The following is a 19,482-nucleotide window of genomic DNA, read 5'->3' on the forward strand; positions in this document are numbered from 1 at the left end:
AGGTTATCTCTTCCTTACAGACTCAATTCAACAGCTATCTCATAAATGAAATGTTTCAGCTCTGTATCTGTTACTCCCATGGCTAGTGCTCCAATCAACTGGCAAGATATAAATTAAAGATGCCAAGAAATTATATTCTTGGTATAATCATTTATCCAAATGTAAGCAAACAAAGTTTAAGCATGAAGTAACTTCACAACTGGGCAACTCGTATATAGAGGGCTAATTTAAAAAACATGCAAACTTTGTTTGCTTACACTTGGATATAGGATTAAACGAAGAATATAATTTCTTGAAATCTTTATAATTTATAGTATAATCAAGTGGAAAAGCTATAAACAACTGGCAACATCATTCCTCCACTTTCTGTTGAGCCTGTTAAAACCAAAGCAGCAGATACCCAGCATCACTTTTCAATGCAAATATAAGCAAGCACACTGAATCTGCTTTTCCTCCTCCTCCTATATTCTATCCACCTATCACCTGGAGCACTCTTTTTTATGAACTATTCCCAACAATTACAACCTGCAACTCTTCAGAAAGATGTCAATAATCTTCTTTCCCCACACACAGCACTGATGTGCTTATGCAATCTTCAACCTCTTATGTATGGGATCAATATATAAAAAAGTAGAAATACATTTATTTTTATTTTATTCTGTCAATTCCACACATGATAGCATTGTTACGCCGTTGTTATTTATTTTTTGAAAAGCTGGGACTTAATTTGAAAATGGTATGGGCAAAGCTGTTTCAAGAACAGAGGAAAAAGAAATGAAAGCTGAGGAGTTGGTTCAGTAAATTTGGAAATGAAGTGTGTATCGATATTAACCAGAAGTTGCTTAGGTTTATACAAGATGAATGGAAAGCAGAGTAATAGCAGAAGCCAGTTTTCAATGAACCAGCACCCATGAAACTACCTGTTGTTGTGTCCCATTTTATGAATTTTATTCTATCTAATAATTTCCGCTTATCTATGTTCTACTATTATCTATGCTTGAGATATTACCAAAATTTTTACTAATATCTAAGTTATTTCTCCCCTTAGTATCCCAAATATTTGTATTTATACTGCGCCTTTTGGGACATTTAGTTTAAGATATTATATGCAAAAACAAGGAGAAAGAACTAAAATATGTTAGAAAGTGTAACTATGTTGCAGTCGTGACACTTTATCTCGTTTCTTAACACATTAATTTCCCGCGTGATTAGGTTCGTAAATTTTCAAGTGGTGCATTGGACAGCAATTTCAGACAACTGTTTTATCATTGGACAAAAGGTTTATTAAATTCCTTAACATGGTACAATTCAAATTTTAGTTATTACTCAATTCAATGCTATACTAAATATTTACAAACTGACATTAGCTTATCATAAATAATTAAGCTATGATCCTATAATGGGTATTACGATCATGCCGCCATACACATTCAACACATAACTTCATATGACATGGACATATAAGATTAATTCACACTTATTTAACTATCCAAACTTAAATAGCTTAACTAAACCATTTACTGCACTAACACATAACTATGACATTTAAACTTTCTTATACAATGTAATAAACAAGCAAAATTCTCAGGACACTTAATTACTCATATAACACTAGCCAGCTTACTTTCAATATATTCTGTCAGATACTAAAGTCCTTGTATTGTTTTCTTGGTCACTTCAACAGTTCAGTATTAGAATAATGATAACTAATACAGACGAATCTTAGTTAACACGAGATATAATTTACAGTACCTTTCTTTTCTGAGTTTTCCACATGGGCCTCTATCTTTTTCTGATTGAAGTATCCTGGTATAACCTCTCGTAACTTAGGACACACTTTGAATCATCTATATAACGGCTGTACAACTCACGACGTGGACATCGATTTCTTTACTTCTTTCCCTTTCTCGTAGTTGACACTGGAGTTGAAACACAAAGAATATGCTTTCTTTTCTTTGACTATATGGCATTCCTCACTTCTTACATAGGAAGTACGGAATCGAAATCCCGCTCACTTTCGTTTCCGTGTTGTGACGACGGAGATATATCCCTATCTCGCCACTCAGGAAAACACCATGAAATCCATACGAAAGAGCTCGTGAAGAACTCTCCTATAACAGAACCAAAACCAAAAGCCAAAAAGAGTCTCTCCCCCCCCCTGGGGGGGGGGGGTCTGACCCTTTTATACCCTCTCTCCTAACGGCACCTTCTCTAACTTCTTTTCTCCAACCCCCTTTTTGACTTGACTTTACCGACCAATTAGGGTGGCGTTTTTCTGCCAAACGTCATTTGATCGGTGAGCCCGTAATGAAGTCTCATCTGGGAATTGACCCTAAGTGATTGTCTGTTGTTTTTCTTGTGCTAGCCTCTAATTTAATCCCCTTTCCAAAATTTTTCTATGAATTTAATCTCTAGCCTCTCACATACCATTTCTTATGACTAATCCTTTTCTGTCTTACTTAGATAAATTTTCTCTTTTATATCATATTACAACATTAATATATTCTTTCTTTCTTTCTATTTGTTAATTAGTTCAACAAACATCTTTATATTTTATATATTTTATTGGATGCAAGAATATTTCTTTTTCTTTTAAATAATTCATCTATTATCTTTTTTTTGCAGGGTTTTTAATTTATTTATTCTTCATGTTACACCATGATAGCTGAGAATTCTACATTCTTAAGATATCAGGTGTAACACTGTAAAAAAGATAATACAGAAACAGAGCTGTCTATGAGAAACTGATTCATGAAGGGCTATGAGATAAGGGTCATCTATTAAGTGGATTGCCTTTTGTATGCAGTGGAAAATTCTTTTGAAAGGTTTGGGTACACTACTCTAAATCTGATAACAATATTGGTCAGGAAGATTTAGGTAGGAGAGAAGTAGTGTTTTGAATTAATAATAAGGATTATTAATTCAAATTGAATTAATAATAAGGGTGACCATCAGGTGCATGAACAGTATAAAGCTCAAGCCAGGATGGTAACAAGGGTGGTAAGAAAAGCAAAAGCAGATTACGAAAGGAATTGGCCATGCAGGCTAAAGAGAATCCCAAACAGTTTTTTTAATATGTTGCAAGTAAAAGGAAAAATGCTCATGGTAGAATGATCTTAAAAAATGCTGAGGGTAGGGAGGTAACCAAATCAGTCGATGTTGTGGAATTACTGAGCGAGCACTTTGCAAGATTATATCATCCAGGTGGTGACTTTGCGGAAATGGAAGAACCAACAGCTTATACTGGAATTGTGATGAATGAAGTAGAGGTAACTAGTCTATTACAGAACCTCAATGTCAATACATCTGTGGGATTGGATGGTATATACCAGCTCGTGTCGTACGTGAAGCGGCCAAAGAATTGTCAGTGCCCTTGACCATTTTGTTTAATTTGAGCCTCAGGACTGGGTCAGTCCCAAGGGGGTGGAAAGAGGGGAAAATAGTTCCACTGCACAAAGGTGGTTCCAAGGCTGCTGTTGAAAATTACCGGCCAATCAGCATAACAGGAATCATTATCAAGGTCTTAGAGAAAATAGTCAAGAGGAAAATACAAGATTGGATAGAAGAAAATGGGATACTGTATCGGGGACAGCATGGTTTTGTGAAGGGTAGGTCATGCCTCAGTAACTTGCTCACGTATTATAACACAGTGACGGCTGTGTTATAATACGTGTCACAGTGTGGTACACCACTAGTCACAGGCTGTCCACAAGACAGCCTGTGAATAGTGGTGTACCACAAGGATCTGTTCTTGGACCACTGCTGTTTAATTTGTTCATAAATGATATAGGAAAGGATCTGAGAGGAACAGTTCATTTGTTTGTGGATGATGCGAAGTTGGGTAGGGCAATAGTGAATGCAGATGACGTCAAAATTTTGCAGGATGATTTGGATAGATTGGAGGTCTGGGCTAGGGAGAATGGATGTCAATTTAATGTGGCAAAATGTAAGGTTATGCATTTTGGGGTGAAAAGATTGGAGGCAGTTTACTGCATTGGTGGAACCATGCTCCAGGAAATTGATGAGGCACGAGATTTAGGAGTGTTGGTGGATAAGGAATTGAAATTTAGGGGACACATTGCAAAAGTGGCCAAATCAGCTCATCAAATCACTTGGTTGCTGAAGAATACGTTGACAAGCAGAGACAAGCAGGTTATTGTTCCTCTGTATCGAGCCTTGATAAGACCTCATCTCGACTACTGTGCTCAGATTTGGTCACCTAGGTTTCTTCTTGATGGGGAGGAGGTGGAGAGGATCCAGAGGCGAGTGACCAAGATGATAGCAGGTCTGTGGAATGAACTGTATGAGAACAGGTTGAGGATTTGTGGGTTGCAAAAATTGGTTGATAGGCGGAGGAGGGGAGATATGATCGAGACATTCAAATTACTGAAGGGTTTCTATAAAATTAATTCAGAAGATATTTTTGAGAACAGGGCTGGTTGTGGGAGGACTAGGGGACATCCATGGAAACTGGGCAAAAGTGTGGTTAGAACCCAGCTCTAACACACAAAAGTGTGTTAGAGCTGGGTTCTTTACTTTTAGAGTAGTGAATGAGTGGAATGCGCTCCCTGAGTCTGTGGTGGATGCTGTGACAGTGAATGAGTTTAAGGCGAGGTATGATAGATACTGTATGAATGTCGAATAGTTGTGATGAAAATGATTTGGGGCCTCCCTCGATGAGTCTAATGACTCCCTGGAGTTGCCCGTAATAATAATAATAATAATAATAAAAAATAAATAAATAAAATAAAAAAACCTGATCTTGACTGGAAATTGGAACATCATCAAAAGTACAAGCTCCAGCACTGATAGAGAAATGAGAAGAAGCTAACAGTCATGCATTGATCAACCAGATAGGAATCTGGCAATTCAATCAATAGTGAAGATGGAAGCTTGGTAAGAAGGAATAATGCCATACGTGATCAAAAGCCTTGGTTAAATCAAGAACAACCATGTGAGTTTCCCCAAACCTTTCCGTGGTGTCAAAATGTGAGTAAGGTTAACGAGGAAGTCTTCTGTAAAATGAGGGCAGCAGAATCCATACTGGTGATTGCTACTTAATTTATGGGTCTTCAGGGAGTGAAAAATTAATAACCTTTTCCATTATTTTTTTAGGAATACTGAGGAGTGGGCATGGGATGATGGCTTGATAGCTGACTGACTTTTAACTCTCTTTTTAGGGATATGCTGAATAAGGACTTGCTTCCATGCTGCCAGGTAGACGCCAGACAAGTATGATAGCTGTTATAGCAATACAGGATGTTAATTCTGGATCATAAGTTTTTGCACAACTGAAGAGACAGGAAATTTATTAATATCAAGATTAATTTTTTCTGATGCTTTTCTTGCAAAAATATTGAAGGAGGCATGTTGTGTGCTTTATCTTTGAGCGATGTCACAATCATATGTTTCAGAGAGATAGAAGTTATGCCCAACAGCCTCAGTTAGGGACCAGAAGGCTCCACTTCCATTTGAACAGAAGGCAAGCTTTTTGCATTTGGCTCTCATGAAATCCACTTTGGATTTGTTGTTAATCTTATGCTTGTTTTGGGCTGTAGTATAGGTAAATAAGAAGCTAGAGCTTTTGACTTGAGCTAGAATATATCTCACATTTTTGTCTTAGACCTGCTTTGGCACATTTATTATTCCGGTATGGATTATTTCATTTATTTGGTAGGTGTTTAAATCAAGAGAGTGGCAACAGTAATCACACCATGGAAAGGTGGCACAGACAACCCGGAGGTCATTCCATCAATGTACCAACAATTGGTACAACTATTGTGCCACAGAATACATGCATGTGATGTGAGAGTTGGCAAGAGAAGAGCAAACAACTTCAGTGAATTTGGAAGACTTGTTAGTGTTCCAAATTCACTGTTAAAAAACGGTCCAAGTGTTGGAAGAAGGATGAAAATTATCTGGTATTCTGGGTGAATAATTTGTGTTAGTTAATGACTGATAGCAAAAAATATAAAAAACAATTTAAAATATATAATTTTAAATTATAAAAAAAAACAATAATTTCCCTTCCAACTGCAAAGCCAGAGAAGAGGAACAAGTTTGAGTTATGAACATTAATGTCTCTAAGGAAGATAATTTAAATCTCACAGTAAGGATAATTAGACTATGAAATTAACTTTTGTAGCCTCACTTTGTAGTCTTCATTAAAACAGCAATAAAGGTAGCAAATAAAGGCTACAAAGTGAGGCAAGGAAATTCTGAGTCATAGGAAATGTACTGATACTCAGGGGAATAAAATGAATGTGGAAGTGCTTTTTATTATATGAAAATTTGATGTTATTTTGAATTTTCTTGCAATTTTTGTTGCATTTTTGACTTTTTTTTGTGGTCTTTTGTGGGAGATTTTTTTATAACCATAGTGGCACTAGTGTTTGTTTATATTTCATGGTTGAAATAATACAGACTTGGTGCATGCAACAGTGGTCAAGGACTTATGCACATAATTCCCACATAGCAAGTGCCCAGACTCTAGTCTAAGCACTGCCTCGAGAGTATCCCCTGCTATACTATCTTCAGGCATGAACTAGCAGAGTAGGCAGCAGCAGGATTATGTGCCAGCAGATTGTGAAGCCTATCATAAAGTTCAGCCCCCCCCCCCCCCCCCCCCCCACACACACACACACATACTATCTAGTGATTGGTCTTCTTTGGAGGCCACTTTACTGCAGTACCTCGAATGGTACTGACTCCCTAGCTCTGGAGATAAAACATGGCAGTAATAACCAGGGTGGTGACGTTTCACTGGAAAATGAAAGTCATCTACCACATATATGTATATTTCACATAACGTGCATTTTAACATTCAAGAGCAATCCACTTCCATCTTTATAATACACAGCTGGTAATCTTTTCATTTCATAGTCTTTAAATATACATTTTGCCATATTGAACTGATAACCAATATTCTATTGGTTATCAGTTCAATATACTTGAAGTCTATTTAAATCACCCTGTAAGATCTCTAAACCAACCTTATAACTATTGCCCTCCAGTTTAGCATTATTACAAACAACCTGGATAACCTGCCGGTCTTGGGCATGGAATGCACAGTTTTTTCCACCAGTTTATCTAGGGTTTTTCATCTTGCAAGCAGGTAAAACCAGCCCAGTGAACACACAGGATACAGTGATAGGATATAGTACAGTAAGGAAGCATCAGGAAACCACCTCCTTGCTCATAGTCATTTCCCTAGATGGTGACATATATATACAGCTACTCCTAAACAGCTGAAAGCTATAACCAACACACACACACACACACACACACACACACACACACACACACACACACACACACACACACACACACACACACACACATTTTATGTTGCTCTGACCCACGAATTATCAGCATATCTATAGTAAATTTTGTAATGTGGGTGGGTTAAAATTTTCTTCTTTTTTTTTTATCAATTTTATATATATTTTTGTATTTTTTAGTTTTTATTTTTACATAGTCCAGAAACCTTGCTCTAGAGGCCAAACATGGAACTTTTTCAAGCCATTTCAGGTCTTCAATAAGTAGCCTCCAATTTAATTTTTAATGCTCATTTATAATATGAAATAAGCCATTATTTGCCAACAAACTGACTGTATTTTTATTAATTTTTAATTTTTTTAAACTGTCATATAAGTAATTCCATTTAGTTGTAGTGAATAAAAATTGCTTTGTTAGTAATTTTGTTATTTGCTGCATCTAGCATTTCTTGATACAGGAAACAACAAGTAATCACTTACTGGATAACATATTTTATAATTAAAATATTATTTGCAGTTACTTACTTTACAACATGCCCACTGGGAAAGTATATGACTTGCACCTTCTTCTTCAGGTATTCGTAGAAACTTGCAGATGCAAATGGCCAAACCGTAATGCTCATACAACACTAATCTATTAAGTAACACTGGTAGTGTTAAATATTTTAATCTGTACATATCAGTTAATTAAATAATATGGAAGTTTATTCCATCAGTTGAGAATGCAAACACTGGGTGAAATTTTTCATTACTTCTAAATAAACTGTAACTGCTTTGTGGTCGGGAAATTCACTATAGCAGCTTCTTTCAGACTTATGAAATTAGATAATTATCACTTGAAAAGTAAACTCATTTAAGCAAGTGATCTCCTTCTCCTTGTTCTATTTAAAAAAAAAAAAAAAATTAGGTGCTTATTCTGAAGCCTATGTGTTGTATTGAAACACATCTTTTAACTTTCTGTAAAGTTGATAAATCTTAGTAAATTCAAGAGAAGACAAAATAAATCATATGGTATATTGACAGAGGATCTCTACTTTGCAAAGAACAGTATGGATTTACTAAAGGAAGGTTGTGTTTTAGATTCTATGTTTGTCTAGTTCAGACCTATCAAGCAGATTTAAAGATTTCAGCATAAGTAAGGAACTAGATAAGAACAGAGATCTGCAAGTTGTCGAACTGTGGCACACAGACCACAGACAAGTGTATACAAAAGAGCATGCAGGTAATTTATTATGTCTGTACACGAATACTAAGAGTATCAGAAACAAAGAAGTAGAGTTCGTTGCCTTCATTAATATATTAGGACCTCATAATCTAGGTTAGACCTGGCTATATTAGGACTTCATACTGTAAGCATTAGTGAGACCTGGCTATCAGAAGTAGGCATAATAACTGGTATCGAGTGCAAAGGGAACAGTATTTTAGGAAGGATAGACAGGATAGGAGAGGAGGAGCATGCTGCTAATGATATCGGATGATTTGAATCCAGTTAGAATTGAGACGTATTACTGCAATACTAGTAACAGTTTTTCATGTGGCAGTGAGTTTGAAGCCATCTGGTGTGAGGTGGAGGCTAACAAAAAAATACATACTGGGGTGTTGTTACAGTTATCATCATTTCTGATTCTGGACCCCAATAAATCACAACTTTCAATGATTTCTATTTTATCTCCCTCTGTTATAAATTCATTTAAATTGCCAGAAGCCATCAATTTTATTTTGCTGATGTTTAAATTAAGCTAAATTAGGCTTTTTTACTTTCCATCTTAACCAATAGAATCAACCACTTCAGATCTTCCTTAGTTCCTGCTATGAGAGCTGTATCATCTGCATATCTTAAATTATTTTTCTCCCACTAATCTTAATTCCAGCTGAATCTTTGTCTAAATTAGCCATTCTCATCATATATTCACTATAAATATTAAACAGGTAGGGTGACAGTATACAACCCTGCTGCACCCCTTTTTCCACTCAAACACTGTCTGTTTCTCCAGAGACTGTTTTTACTGAAGCTTCTTGGTTGTCATGCAGCTCATTTATCAAGAAAATCAAATATTCAGGTATTCCCATTGATCTCATTACAATCCACAGTCTGTTGTGATCCACACAATCAAAAGCTTTCTTATAATCAATAAAACACAATGAATATTTCCTTCTGAAATTCTCTTGTTCTTTCCATAATCCATCTCCGTGTGTTGAGGCTTAAGTGTTGCGAGGACATCATGTTGGAGACTTAATGGAATGTATACAGCACTTGGAAAGGATTAAAACAATACATTACTGAAGATGTCTCAGTGACTGAGACATCTTCAGTAATGTCTCAGTGACTATATACCACACAATACCCAGCTAAGCAAGGTGTCTAGGAAAGGTAAACTATTGTTATTTTATTATTATTATTATTTTAAATAACAATAGTTTACCCTTCCTAGACACCTTAGTTACATGCCTTCCTAATGGTGCACTTTCCTTCACTGTATATAGAAAACCTACACACACAGGCAGATACATTCATAAACTCTCCCACCACCCCACTCAACAATATGGCATTATTAAAACTCTAACCAAGAGAGCCCACAATCTTTGTTCCAGTGGAGCTTCCCTTTCAATTGAACTCAACCACATGCACAACACATTCCTCTCCAATGGCTACAGTGATTATAGTATTAAAAACTAAGCAGTTCCTCCCCCATTCCCCAGTCATCTCTTCAGGAGGAGTTCAGAAATGCCATCACCATACCCTACATCTGTGGCATATCAGAAAAGAACACAAGTCATACATCTGCAACCACGACTATGGTCAGTCAGGCCTGGCAGACCATGTTTTGGATACAACCCACAGGATCTCTTGGGAAAAAACCATCATGCTCCACCACAGTAAATTCAAAAAAGAAAGACTATTTTTAGACTCTGCAGCAGCTCTCAGAAATCAACCAAATCTAAATAAATAATGTTGCATTAAACTTCCGAAAATTTGGGAAACATTAATCATCAGAGATCCCACCTTACATTCTACAATCGTCCATAGAGGGCACACCATCTAGATAGGACTTTAGAGTCACCTGTGTGGTTAGCTTAGTACTGTGTGGTATTTGAGTGTATGTTACATTAGTTTTTCATAATTCCTGAAGATGTCTCAGCGACTGAGATGAAATATTGGAAGAATTAAAAATTGTTTTAATAATTTCCGAGTGCTGTATACATTCCATTAAGCCTCCAACATGACATAATCCATCTCATGTTTGCTATTTGGTCTCTAGTTCCTCTACCTCTCCTAAAGCTGGCCTGTTCTTGTGCATTTCTTTAATCACCTATGGCTTCAACTTTAGTTGGATCACCTTCAGCATAACTTTAGATGTGAAATTAAAGTGATGGTTCCATAATTCTCACAACCTCTGGGATTGATTTTTTTGGAATGGAATGAATATTGATATTTTCCAATTCTCTAGGCCAGTATTTTCTTCCAAACCTATTGACAAATTTCAGTCAATATATTCACTACTTCATCACCAGCGCTGCTCTCAATAATTCCAATGACACTGGATCAGCTCCACAAGCTTTTTTCTTTTGGCAGCTGTCCCATTGCTGATATCACTTCACTTTTCATTATCATGGGTTCCTCAACAAATTTCTCCTTTCAAATTTAACGCTGAGTTAGACAAGTGGAATGGATACACTACGATGCTTTTGGATTTTGCTAAGGCTTTTGACAGAATATAGAATGGAATAGCATGAATTGGATAATATGGGATATGATTATAAACTATTGGCATGGACAAGAGGATGGCTGACTGACAGATATCAAAAAGTCATATATGGGGGTTGTGAATCTGCAGGATTCAATGTAACCAGTGGTGTGCCTCAAGGATAAGTCCATGGTCCATTGTTATTCAATCTATACATTAATGACATTAGGAAGAATTTGACACATGACATACAGTTATGTGCTAATGATGCAAAGATAGGTAGGGTGATTAGGAGTGCTGCTGATATGCAGTACTTGCAGAATGATTTGAATAGCGTGGAATTGTGGGCATGTGAAAATGGGCGTCATTTCAATGTTAATAAATGTAAGGTCATGTACTTTGGTAGGATTAGATATCCAATTTCGTAGTATATTGGCGAGATTGTGCTTGAAGAAACTGATGAGGCTAGGGATCTTGGAGTTTTAGTAGAAAGAAGTTGAAGTTCAAGGGACAACTCAGAAAACAATGGCAATGTTGAAATGAACCTTGACATGCAAAGATAAGGAAGTCATTTTGCCTCTTTACAAGGCCTTGATAAGACCCCACTTGGACTTTTGCATGCAGTCTGGTCTCCTGATTTCATGATGATTCTGATACAGTGAAGAGGTGCAAAGGAGAGTGTCAAAAATGATACTGGGATTGTGGAATACTGATTATAAAGATGGACAGATTGAGAATTTGCAGGCTGCAGACACTAGCAAACAGGAGAAAGAGGGGTGATATGAGTGAGACTTACAAACTTCTGAAAGGGTTACACAAAATTTTAGTTGATGGAATTTTTTTTTTTTTTATTTTATGGAAGGTGGGGAAAGGAAGCAAAAAAAAATAAGTTCACATTAGCCACCTCATCTCCTGGTTATGCCCATGTACACAGATAACATTAAAAAAAAATTAATACTTCCAAGGTTTCTAATCGACTTTTTTCTACCCCCCCCCACCAAATTTGTCAGGTTTCTAATTTGATTAGCTCATACATTTACATCTTCAAACACACCTGCATCAACTAACCTATATACCTTGGTCCTCTAAATCTTTTTGCCTTACACACTTGTTTTACAAATAGTTTATCTCCCATTCTGTTGAAATAACCTTGATATCTCAGATTAGTTTTGCTCACACATTGTGGAATAATTACTACTTATAATAATGTTCTCATATCTTCATTTTTACTATGTTACTAATATTGAGGTCATCTGTACATTCCTCTGATTTTCAATAAAACTCTAATAATTGTAATTTGCAATCAACTGTTTTATTTCATTCTTCAATCCTTATGTTAAAATTGTTTGAAGTGATAGCAGAGTCTTCAAAATAAATTATTTTTCATACCATACAAATTTATTTAACTGGCTTCCCACAACACAATTTTACTTATGTTATTATCAAATTTTCATATTTTATATCATTATTATCAACAGACCTCCATGGAGTAAAGAGACTCATCATGAGAGGTCTAACTCTCACATGCACAGCTCATCATACCTCAACTTAATGCATTTACTGCACCTGAGAGGCCATCCCTGGAAGCTTGTATAAGCTTCTCCCCTGTCTCTAGATATTCTATGAAAATCATCCACGTTAATCTGGTAATTACCCCTTACCAACTTTGTGTCTCAACCATGCCACCTCTCTTCCTTCTATCCACTAACCTCTGTAATTTGCATTCTCTCAATCTGTCCTCATATTCCACATCCTAGAGGCCAGAAATCAACTTAATCATCTCTAGACCCTCTCCAACATCTCATCATCCTTTTGAAAACCCGGTAAAGAAATATAGCATGGAATTGCATAAATTGAAGAATTTGGGATATGATTATAAATTATTGGCATGAACAAGAGGATGGTTAACTGACAGATATCAAAAAGTCATATATGGGGGTTGTGAATCTGCAGGATTCAATGTAACCAGTGGTGTGCCTCAAGGATCAGTCCATGGTCCATTGTTATTCAATCTGTACATTAATGACATTAGGAAGAATTTGACATGTGACTTACAGTTATTTGCTGATGATGTAAAGATAGGTAGGGTGATCAGGAGTGCTGCTGATATGCAGTACCTGCATATCAGCAGCACAATAATTCATGTGTGACATGATCAAAACATCCATACTTCTACATTTTAGTGTTCTCTGCATCATTCCCACAATCTGCTGTGTCATCCTCACAATTTTAGCAAAATATCCATGAAATTTCAAGTCTCTATCCACCACTACAACCCCATATCCTTCATCTCCCCAATCTCCTCCAAAATATCCCCATTAATCCTATACACCGCATCGCATCTTGCCAGCCTGGTTGGCCAAGTGGTCAGTGTATCTGCTCTCCAGCCAAAAGGCTGCAGGTTCGAATTCCACTGTGGGTATGGATGTTTGTGATTGTCTGTGGAAATACTAGTGGTAGTGATTGCCAGTAGATGCTGTTGGTGTAGTTGCAGTAAGTTGGTGGGTTGAGTGAGACAGAGTTGTAGAGCAGGTGCCCTCACTCTATGAGTCTTTGGAATCCCTGGAGGTGTCAAATAATAATAATAATCTTTGCTTCCCAAATTTTAAAACCTTACAATTTGCAACATTATACTAACATCCCCACACACTCTTCCATTCAGACAGTCAATTTAGATCCTCTTGCAAAGCTACAACATTTGCTCTACTTCTCATAACTCTCTCCAACTTTGCATCATCTGCAAACAACTGTATATCACTATTTAAGCCCTTTCCAATGTCCTTCACATACAAATTAAACAACAATGGCTCCAAAACAGACCCCCTGGAGTATGCTACTAGTGACTTTCCTCTTCTGGGATATCACTCCCCAATACACAACCTATTGATATCTATCAGACATCCAATTTTCAATCCAACACACTAATCTAGTATCCAACCCCAATCTGTTCCAATTTAACTACTAGTGTCATTTGGTAATCTATCGAAAACCTTTGCAAAATCTAAATATACTACTGTATATGCACCCCTTTGTCCAATGTATTCGTTACCTTGTTATAATAAGTAAGCAGGTTGCAAACGCAAGCTTCCTTTAGCAAAACCATGCTGTCCATTAAAGAGAATTCTACTGCTGTCCACCAAGTTCTGAATCCTTGTCTTCACTAGCTTCTCCAACACCTTGACCACAACTCCAGACATATAATTTGAAGACTTAGTCTTATCACTCTCCTTTACGAAGTGGAACAATTTTGCCATCTTTCCATTCCTTTGGGACCTGGGCTAATCTAAGACTCATGTTGAAAATGTATGCTAAAGGTGTTGTTAACTCTCTGAAACATTACTATTATTACTATTACTATTATTACGGGCAACTCCAGGGAGTCATTAGACTCATCGAGGGAGGCCCCAAATCATTTTCATCACAACTATTCGACATTCATACAGTATCTATCATACCTCGCCTTAAACTCATTCACTGTCACAGCATCCACCACAGACTCAGGGAGCGCATTCCACTCATTCACTACTCTAAAAGTAAAGAACCCAGCTCTAACACACAAAAGTGTGTTAGAGCTGGGTTCTAACCACACTTTTGCCCAGTTTCCATGGATGTCCCCTAGTCCTCCCACAACCAGCCCTGTTCTCAAAAATATCTTCTGAATTAATTTTATAGAAACCCTTCAGTAATTTGAATGTCTCGATCATATCTCCCCTCCTCCGCCTATCAACCAATTTTTGCAACCCACAAATCCTCAACCTGTTCTCATACAGTTCATTCCACAGACCTGCTATCATCTTGGTCACTCGCCTCTGGATCCTCTCCACCTCCTCCCCATCAAGAAGAAACCTAGGTGACCAAATCTGAGCACAGTAGTCGAGATGGGGTCTTATCAAGGCTCGATACAGAGGAACAATAACCTGCTTGTCAACGTATTCTTCAGCAACCAAGTGATTTGATGAGCTGATTTGGCCACTTTTGCAATGTGTCCCCTAAATTTCAATTCCTTATCCACCAACACTCCTAAATCTCGTGCCTCATCAATTTCCTGGAGCACGGTTCCACCAATGCAGTAAACTGCCTCCCATCTTTTCACCCCAAAATGCATAACCTTACATTTTGCCACATTAAATTGACATCCGTTCTCCTTAGCCCAGACCTCCAATCTATCCAAATCATCCTGCAAAATTTTGATGTCATCTGCATTCACTATTGCCCTACCCAACTTTGCATCATCCACAAACAAATGAACTGTTCCTCTCAGATCCTTTCCAATATCATTTATGAACAAATTAAACAGCAGTGGTCCAAGAACAGATCCTTGTGGCACACCACTATTCACAGGCTGTCTTGTGGACTCTACTCCTGAGTAAACCACTCTCTGATATCTCTCCGTCAACCACCCTCCTATCCATCTCACCAACCCTATGTCCATTCCCATATGCTGCAATTTACTGATTAGAATTCCATGTGGTATCCTGTCAAAGACCTTAGCAAGGTCCAGTAGAATCACTGTAAACCCATAACCCTTATCCAGCTCAGCATCACTGTGTTATAATACGTGAGCAAGTTACTGAGGCATGACCTACCCTTCACAAAACCATGCTGTCCCCGATACAGTATCCCATTTTCTTCTATCCGATCTTGTATTTTCCTCTTGACTATTTTCTCTAAGACCTTGATAATGATTCCTGTTATGCTGATTGGCCGGTAATTTTCAACAGCAGCCTTGGAACCACGTTTGTGCAGTGGAACTATTTTCCCCACTTTCCACCCCATTGAGACTAACCCAGTCCTGAGGCTCAAATTAAACAAAATGGTCAAGGGCACTGACAATTCTTTAGCCGCTTCACGTACAACACGAGCTGGTATACCATTCAATCCCACAGATGTATTGACATTGAGGTTCTGTAATAGACTAGTTACCTCTACTTCATTCATCACAATTCCAGTATAAGCTGTTGGTTCTTCAATTCCTGCAAAGTCACCACCTGGATGATATACTCTTGCAAAGTGCTCGCTCAGTAATTCCACAATAGCGACTGATTCGGTTACCTCCCTACCGTCAGCATTTTTTAAGATCATTCTACCATGAGCATTTTTCCTTTTTCTTGCAACATATTGAAAAAAACTGTTTGGGATTTTCTTTAGCCTGCGTGGCCAATTTCCTTCCGTAATCTGCTTTTGCTTTTCTTACCACCCTTGTTACCATCCTGGCCTGAGCTTTATACTGTTCCTGCGCCTGATGGTCACCCTTCTCCTTAAATTCCCTCCACAATTGTTTCTTTTTTTGCAGCTCAAGCTTAATAGTGTTATTCATCCATTTAACCCCTACTTGATTTATTATTCAGACTCTTGGTATACAGTCAACCATTGCCTCCTGCAAGCAGTTCTTGACCACCTCCCATGCACTATCAACATCCAGCCCTTGCAGTTTTACATGCCAAGGCATTGCACACACCTAAGCTTGTCATACTTACCAGCCCGGTAATTCCACATGTACCGTCTTAATTGTAAATTCGACTCCTTTAGCCACCTCCCAAGTCATGACCTTATGGTCACTCTCACCAATTGGTGGCAACATGGTCATGTTCGTTACAGCCACATTCTCAGTTGCAATTACTAGGTCCAGCACTCTCTGCCCCCTCGTATTTTCCAATACATGTTGCCGTAGATAGTTGTCCCTTAATAACCGCATAAAATCCAATTCCTTCCTCCCATGTGCCCTCTCCTCTTTCCAGTCAATGTTACCATAATTGAAATCACCCATAATAATTACCCTCCTTCCACTCATTTCTTCTATTTGCTTATGCCTACTATCCCCACCATCCACTCCATCTCCCGGTCTATAGCAGCACCCAATTGTATATTTTGTTCTGCTAGATTCTATCTCACACCAAACAGCCTCAAATGTGCTTATTTCCCCATCCTGCAGTTCAACTTCTATACTCCTTGGCTGAAGCTCATCAGCTATCATCAATAACACTCCTCCCCCCTTTTTATTCACCCTGTCACTCCTGAACACGCTATACCCATCGCATTCAATCCCACTAGCTTTATCATCTTCTGTCAGCCATGTTTCACTAATACCGACAACCTGTGGCCTGGAAGTGCCAACCATGGCCAAAAACTCTTCTTTCTTGTTCCTAATACTCCTGGCACTAGTGTACATGAATCGCAGAAGCCCATTTGTCCCATCCCTACTTTGATGCCTTATACTAACTATCCCATTCTGATCTGTTGTCCGTCGTACTCGCTCGGGCATAATATACTCATTCATAAACTTAACTGCCCCCCCCCTAAAGTCTGCATATATACTCCCCCCCTTAATAAATCTAGTTTCCCTGAGTCTGTACATCCACTTCCACATCATTCATCAACACTCTTTCAGGTGTCCGTACACCAACTCCATTCAAATGTAACCCATCCATCTTATATAAGTCCTTTCGCCCATCGAACTCATTCCACACATCCACAAATTCCACACCACTCTCCATGCATAACCCACGCATAAAATCATTGGCAATTATGGCCCTCCTTCTAAACACTTCGCTGTCATACCGTGGTAAGATACTTACCATCCTAACTCTCTCACTCTTCTCTTTTGCTACCTCAAACAACTCCCTCACATCCTCTATCATTTCCATTTTGTCCTCTTTCAAATCATTCGTTCCTGCCACGATTATCATCTCTTTCACCCTCTGTTTTTGCAGTCGAATAGATTTGCTGACGTCCTTTATGTTCGCACCCGGCTGGTACGACTTCGTTAAACTCTCAATTATTATGCCTCTTAATAGCGAATCCCCATACAGCACTCACTCCTTCATTTTATTGATGTTTACGAACATTCTATTATTTGCCGTCACAGACTTCCGCCGGTTATTTGTCGGTACGTTCAACACACATTTTTCCATACGCTCCAGTTGTCTTTTAGCTCTGTGTATCGCACCATTCAAACGGGCAATTTCGCTACTCACATTTATCTCACCATTTTCATTATCGATCAAATCATCCATTCTTTCTGTGTTTCTACCTTCATTTACACTTTCAGCGACGCTCTCACACCTATCTGGCACTACCACGCAATTTTCTAGCACACCGCCATTTTCTACATGCTGACTATCGTTAACGATATCACTATCGACACACGAAACACGCTTGATGTCCTCATTCTCTTTACACTTTCTACACATATTAACTCCACTATCACTTTCTAACCAGACTCCCACCGGTCTTCACAAGGCATACATCTCACAGACAGCACATTGCATAAATTCGTTTACATCGAAACTCTTAAACAAACATGGCGACCTGGCTGCCATTTTTTTCTTTATCGGTGCCATGTGTACGCTATCTTTTCTTAAAAATAATAATTAAAATAACAGAAAACACGCAAAAATTGCACAGACACACCAAGAAACAAAAAGCAAACAATACTACTTAAAATTCTAGTAAAATATCTAATGTTAACACAAAATACTACTAATCTTTTCAGGAGCTCTCGACAAGCCGACGATCTAATCAGTGGGACACCAAGCGACCAAGAATCACACATTCGCTCAAGAAATGTGGTGATATACCATCAAGTTCTATGGCCTTGTTGACATCAAGTTCACTCAATTTCTCATATACCTCCTACTCATTCACCATCAGTGGTTCCTCCACCATTCGAACTGCTCTCAAGTTCTGCATTATGTTATAATCACCTCTCAAGTTCTGCATTATGTTATAATCACAAGGATGGAATACTTTAATGAACTGCTCATTCAACACCTCTACTATATCCTTCTCAGTGTTTATCATTCTCCCATTATCAGTGATCAACATCATCTTCCCATAATCATTCTTCCTTCTACTGGCCATATATTGAAAAAACTCCCTAGGATTTCTTTTAGAATCATTTGCTAACTGCTGCTCATACTGTACTTTTGCTACCCCTATTAAGTGAGACACATTCTTTCCAGATTGCACAATTCACTTCTTCAGTCAGCCATTTTACACCTACCTTATTTAATCTCTTGGCCTTTGGAATACACTCAGTCATTACCTCTGCCAGATACTTCCTGAGTAGAGACCAAGCAGGACTGATTTCCTTCCCATTCAATTCCTCATTCCATGATATTGCTGCAAGCTTCCTCCTTAGTTTGCCATAAGACCAGCCTTATAGTTCCACACACTCTTTCTCATAAAAGTCCTGATATGGCTGGCCACCACCCAAGTGATCACTTCATGGTCACTTCACCTGGAGGATGATGTGAGACTTTATTCACAACAATATTTTCTGATGAGATAATCAAATCAAATCAAATAATGATGAGATAATCAAAACATCTGAGCACTATAATTCAGGAATGCCATATATAACAAATTTTCCATAATACTGAAGAGTCTAGGCCAAAGTACCATAGACATGATGTTGAGTTAAAGGAAATTCACTATAGCAAACCAACCATAGCAAACAATCCTTGAGGTCCCTACAGATTTGCAATGAAAGTTAACTGAAATGCTTGTGCAATAATAAT

The 19,482-nt window shown here is 37.9% G+C and overlaps 1 protein-coding gene across 2 annotated transcripts in view; it reads right to left on the reverse strand.

Moving 5' to 3' along the window:
• Positions 1-19,482, reverse strand: part of Vps16A (vacuolar protein sorting 16) — a 432,364-nt gene that overhangs the window by 138,149 nt on the left and 274,733 nt on the right. For both annotated transcript variants that reach the window (XM_090412822.1, XM_090412821.1), the window contains exon 14: positions 7,803-7,947. In XM_090412822.1, the coding sequence (XP_090268948.1) occupies positions 7,803-7,947 (145 nt within the window). The remainder of the gene's footprint in view (positions 1-7,802; positions 7,948-19,482) is intronic.

This window comes from Typopeltis vanoorti, chromosome 23 (genome assembly GCF_054136105.1).
Source record: "Typopeltis vanoorti isolate ZY-2024b chromosome 23, IOZ_Tvanoo_1.0, whole genome shotgun sequence".
In the NCBI taxonomy this organism is placed as follows: Eukaryota; Metazoa; Arthropoda; class Arachnida; order Uropygi; family Thelyphonidae; genus Typopeltis; species Typopeltis vanoorti.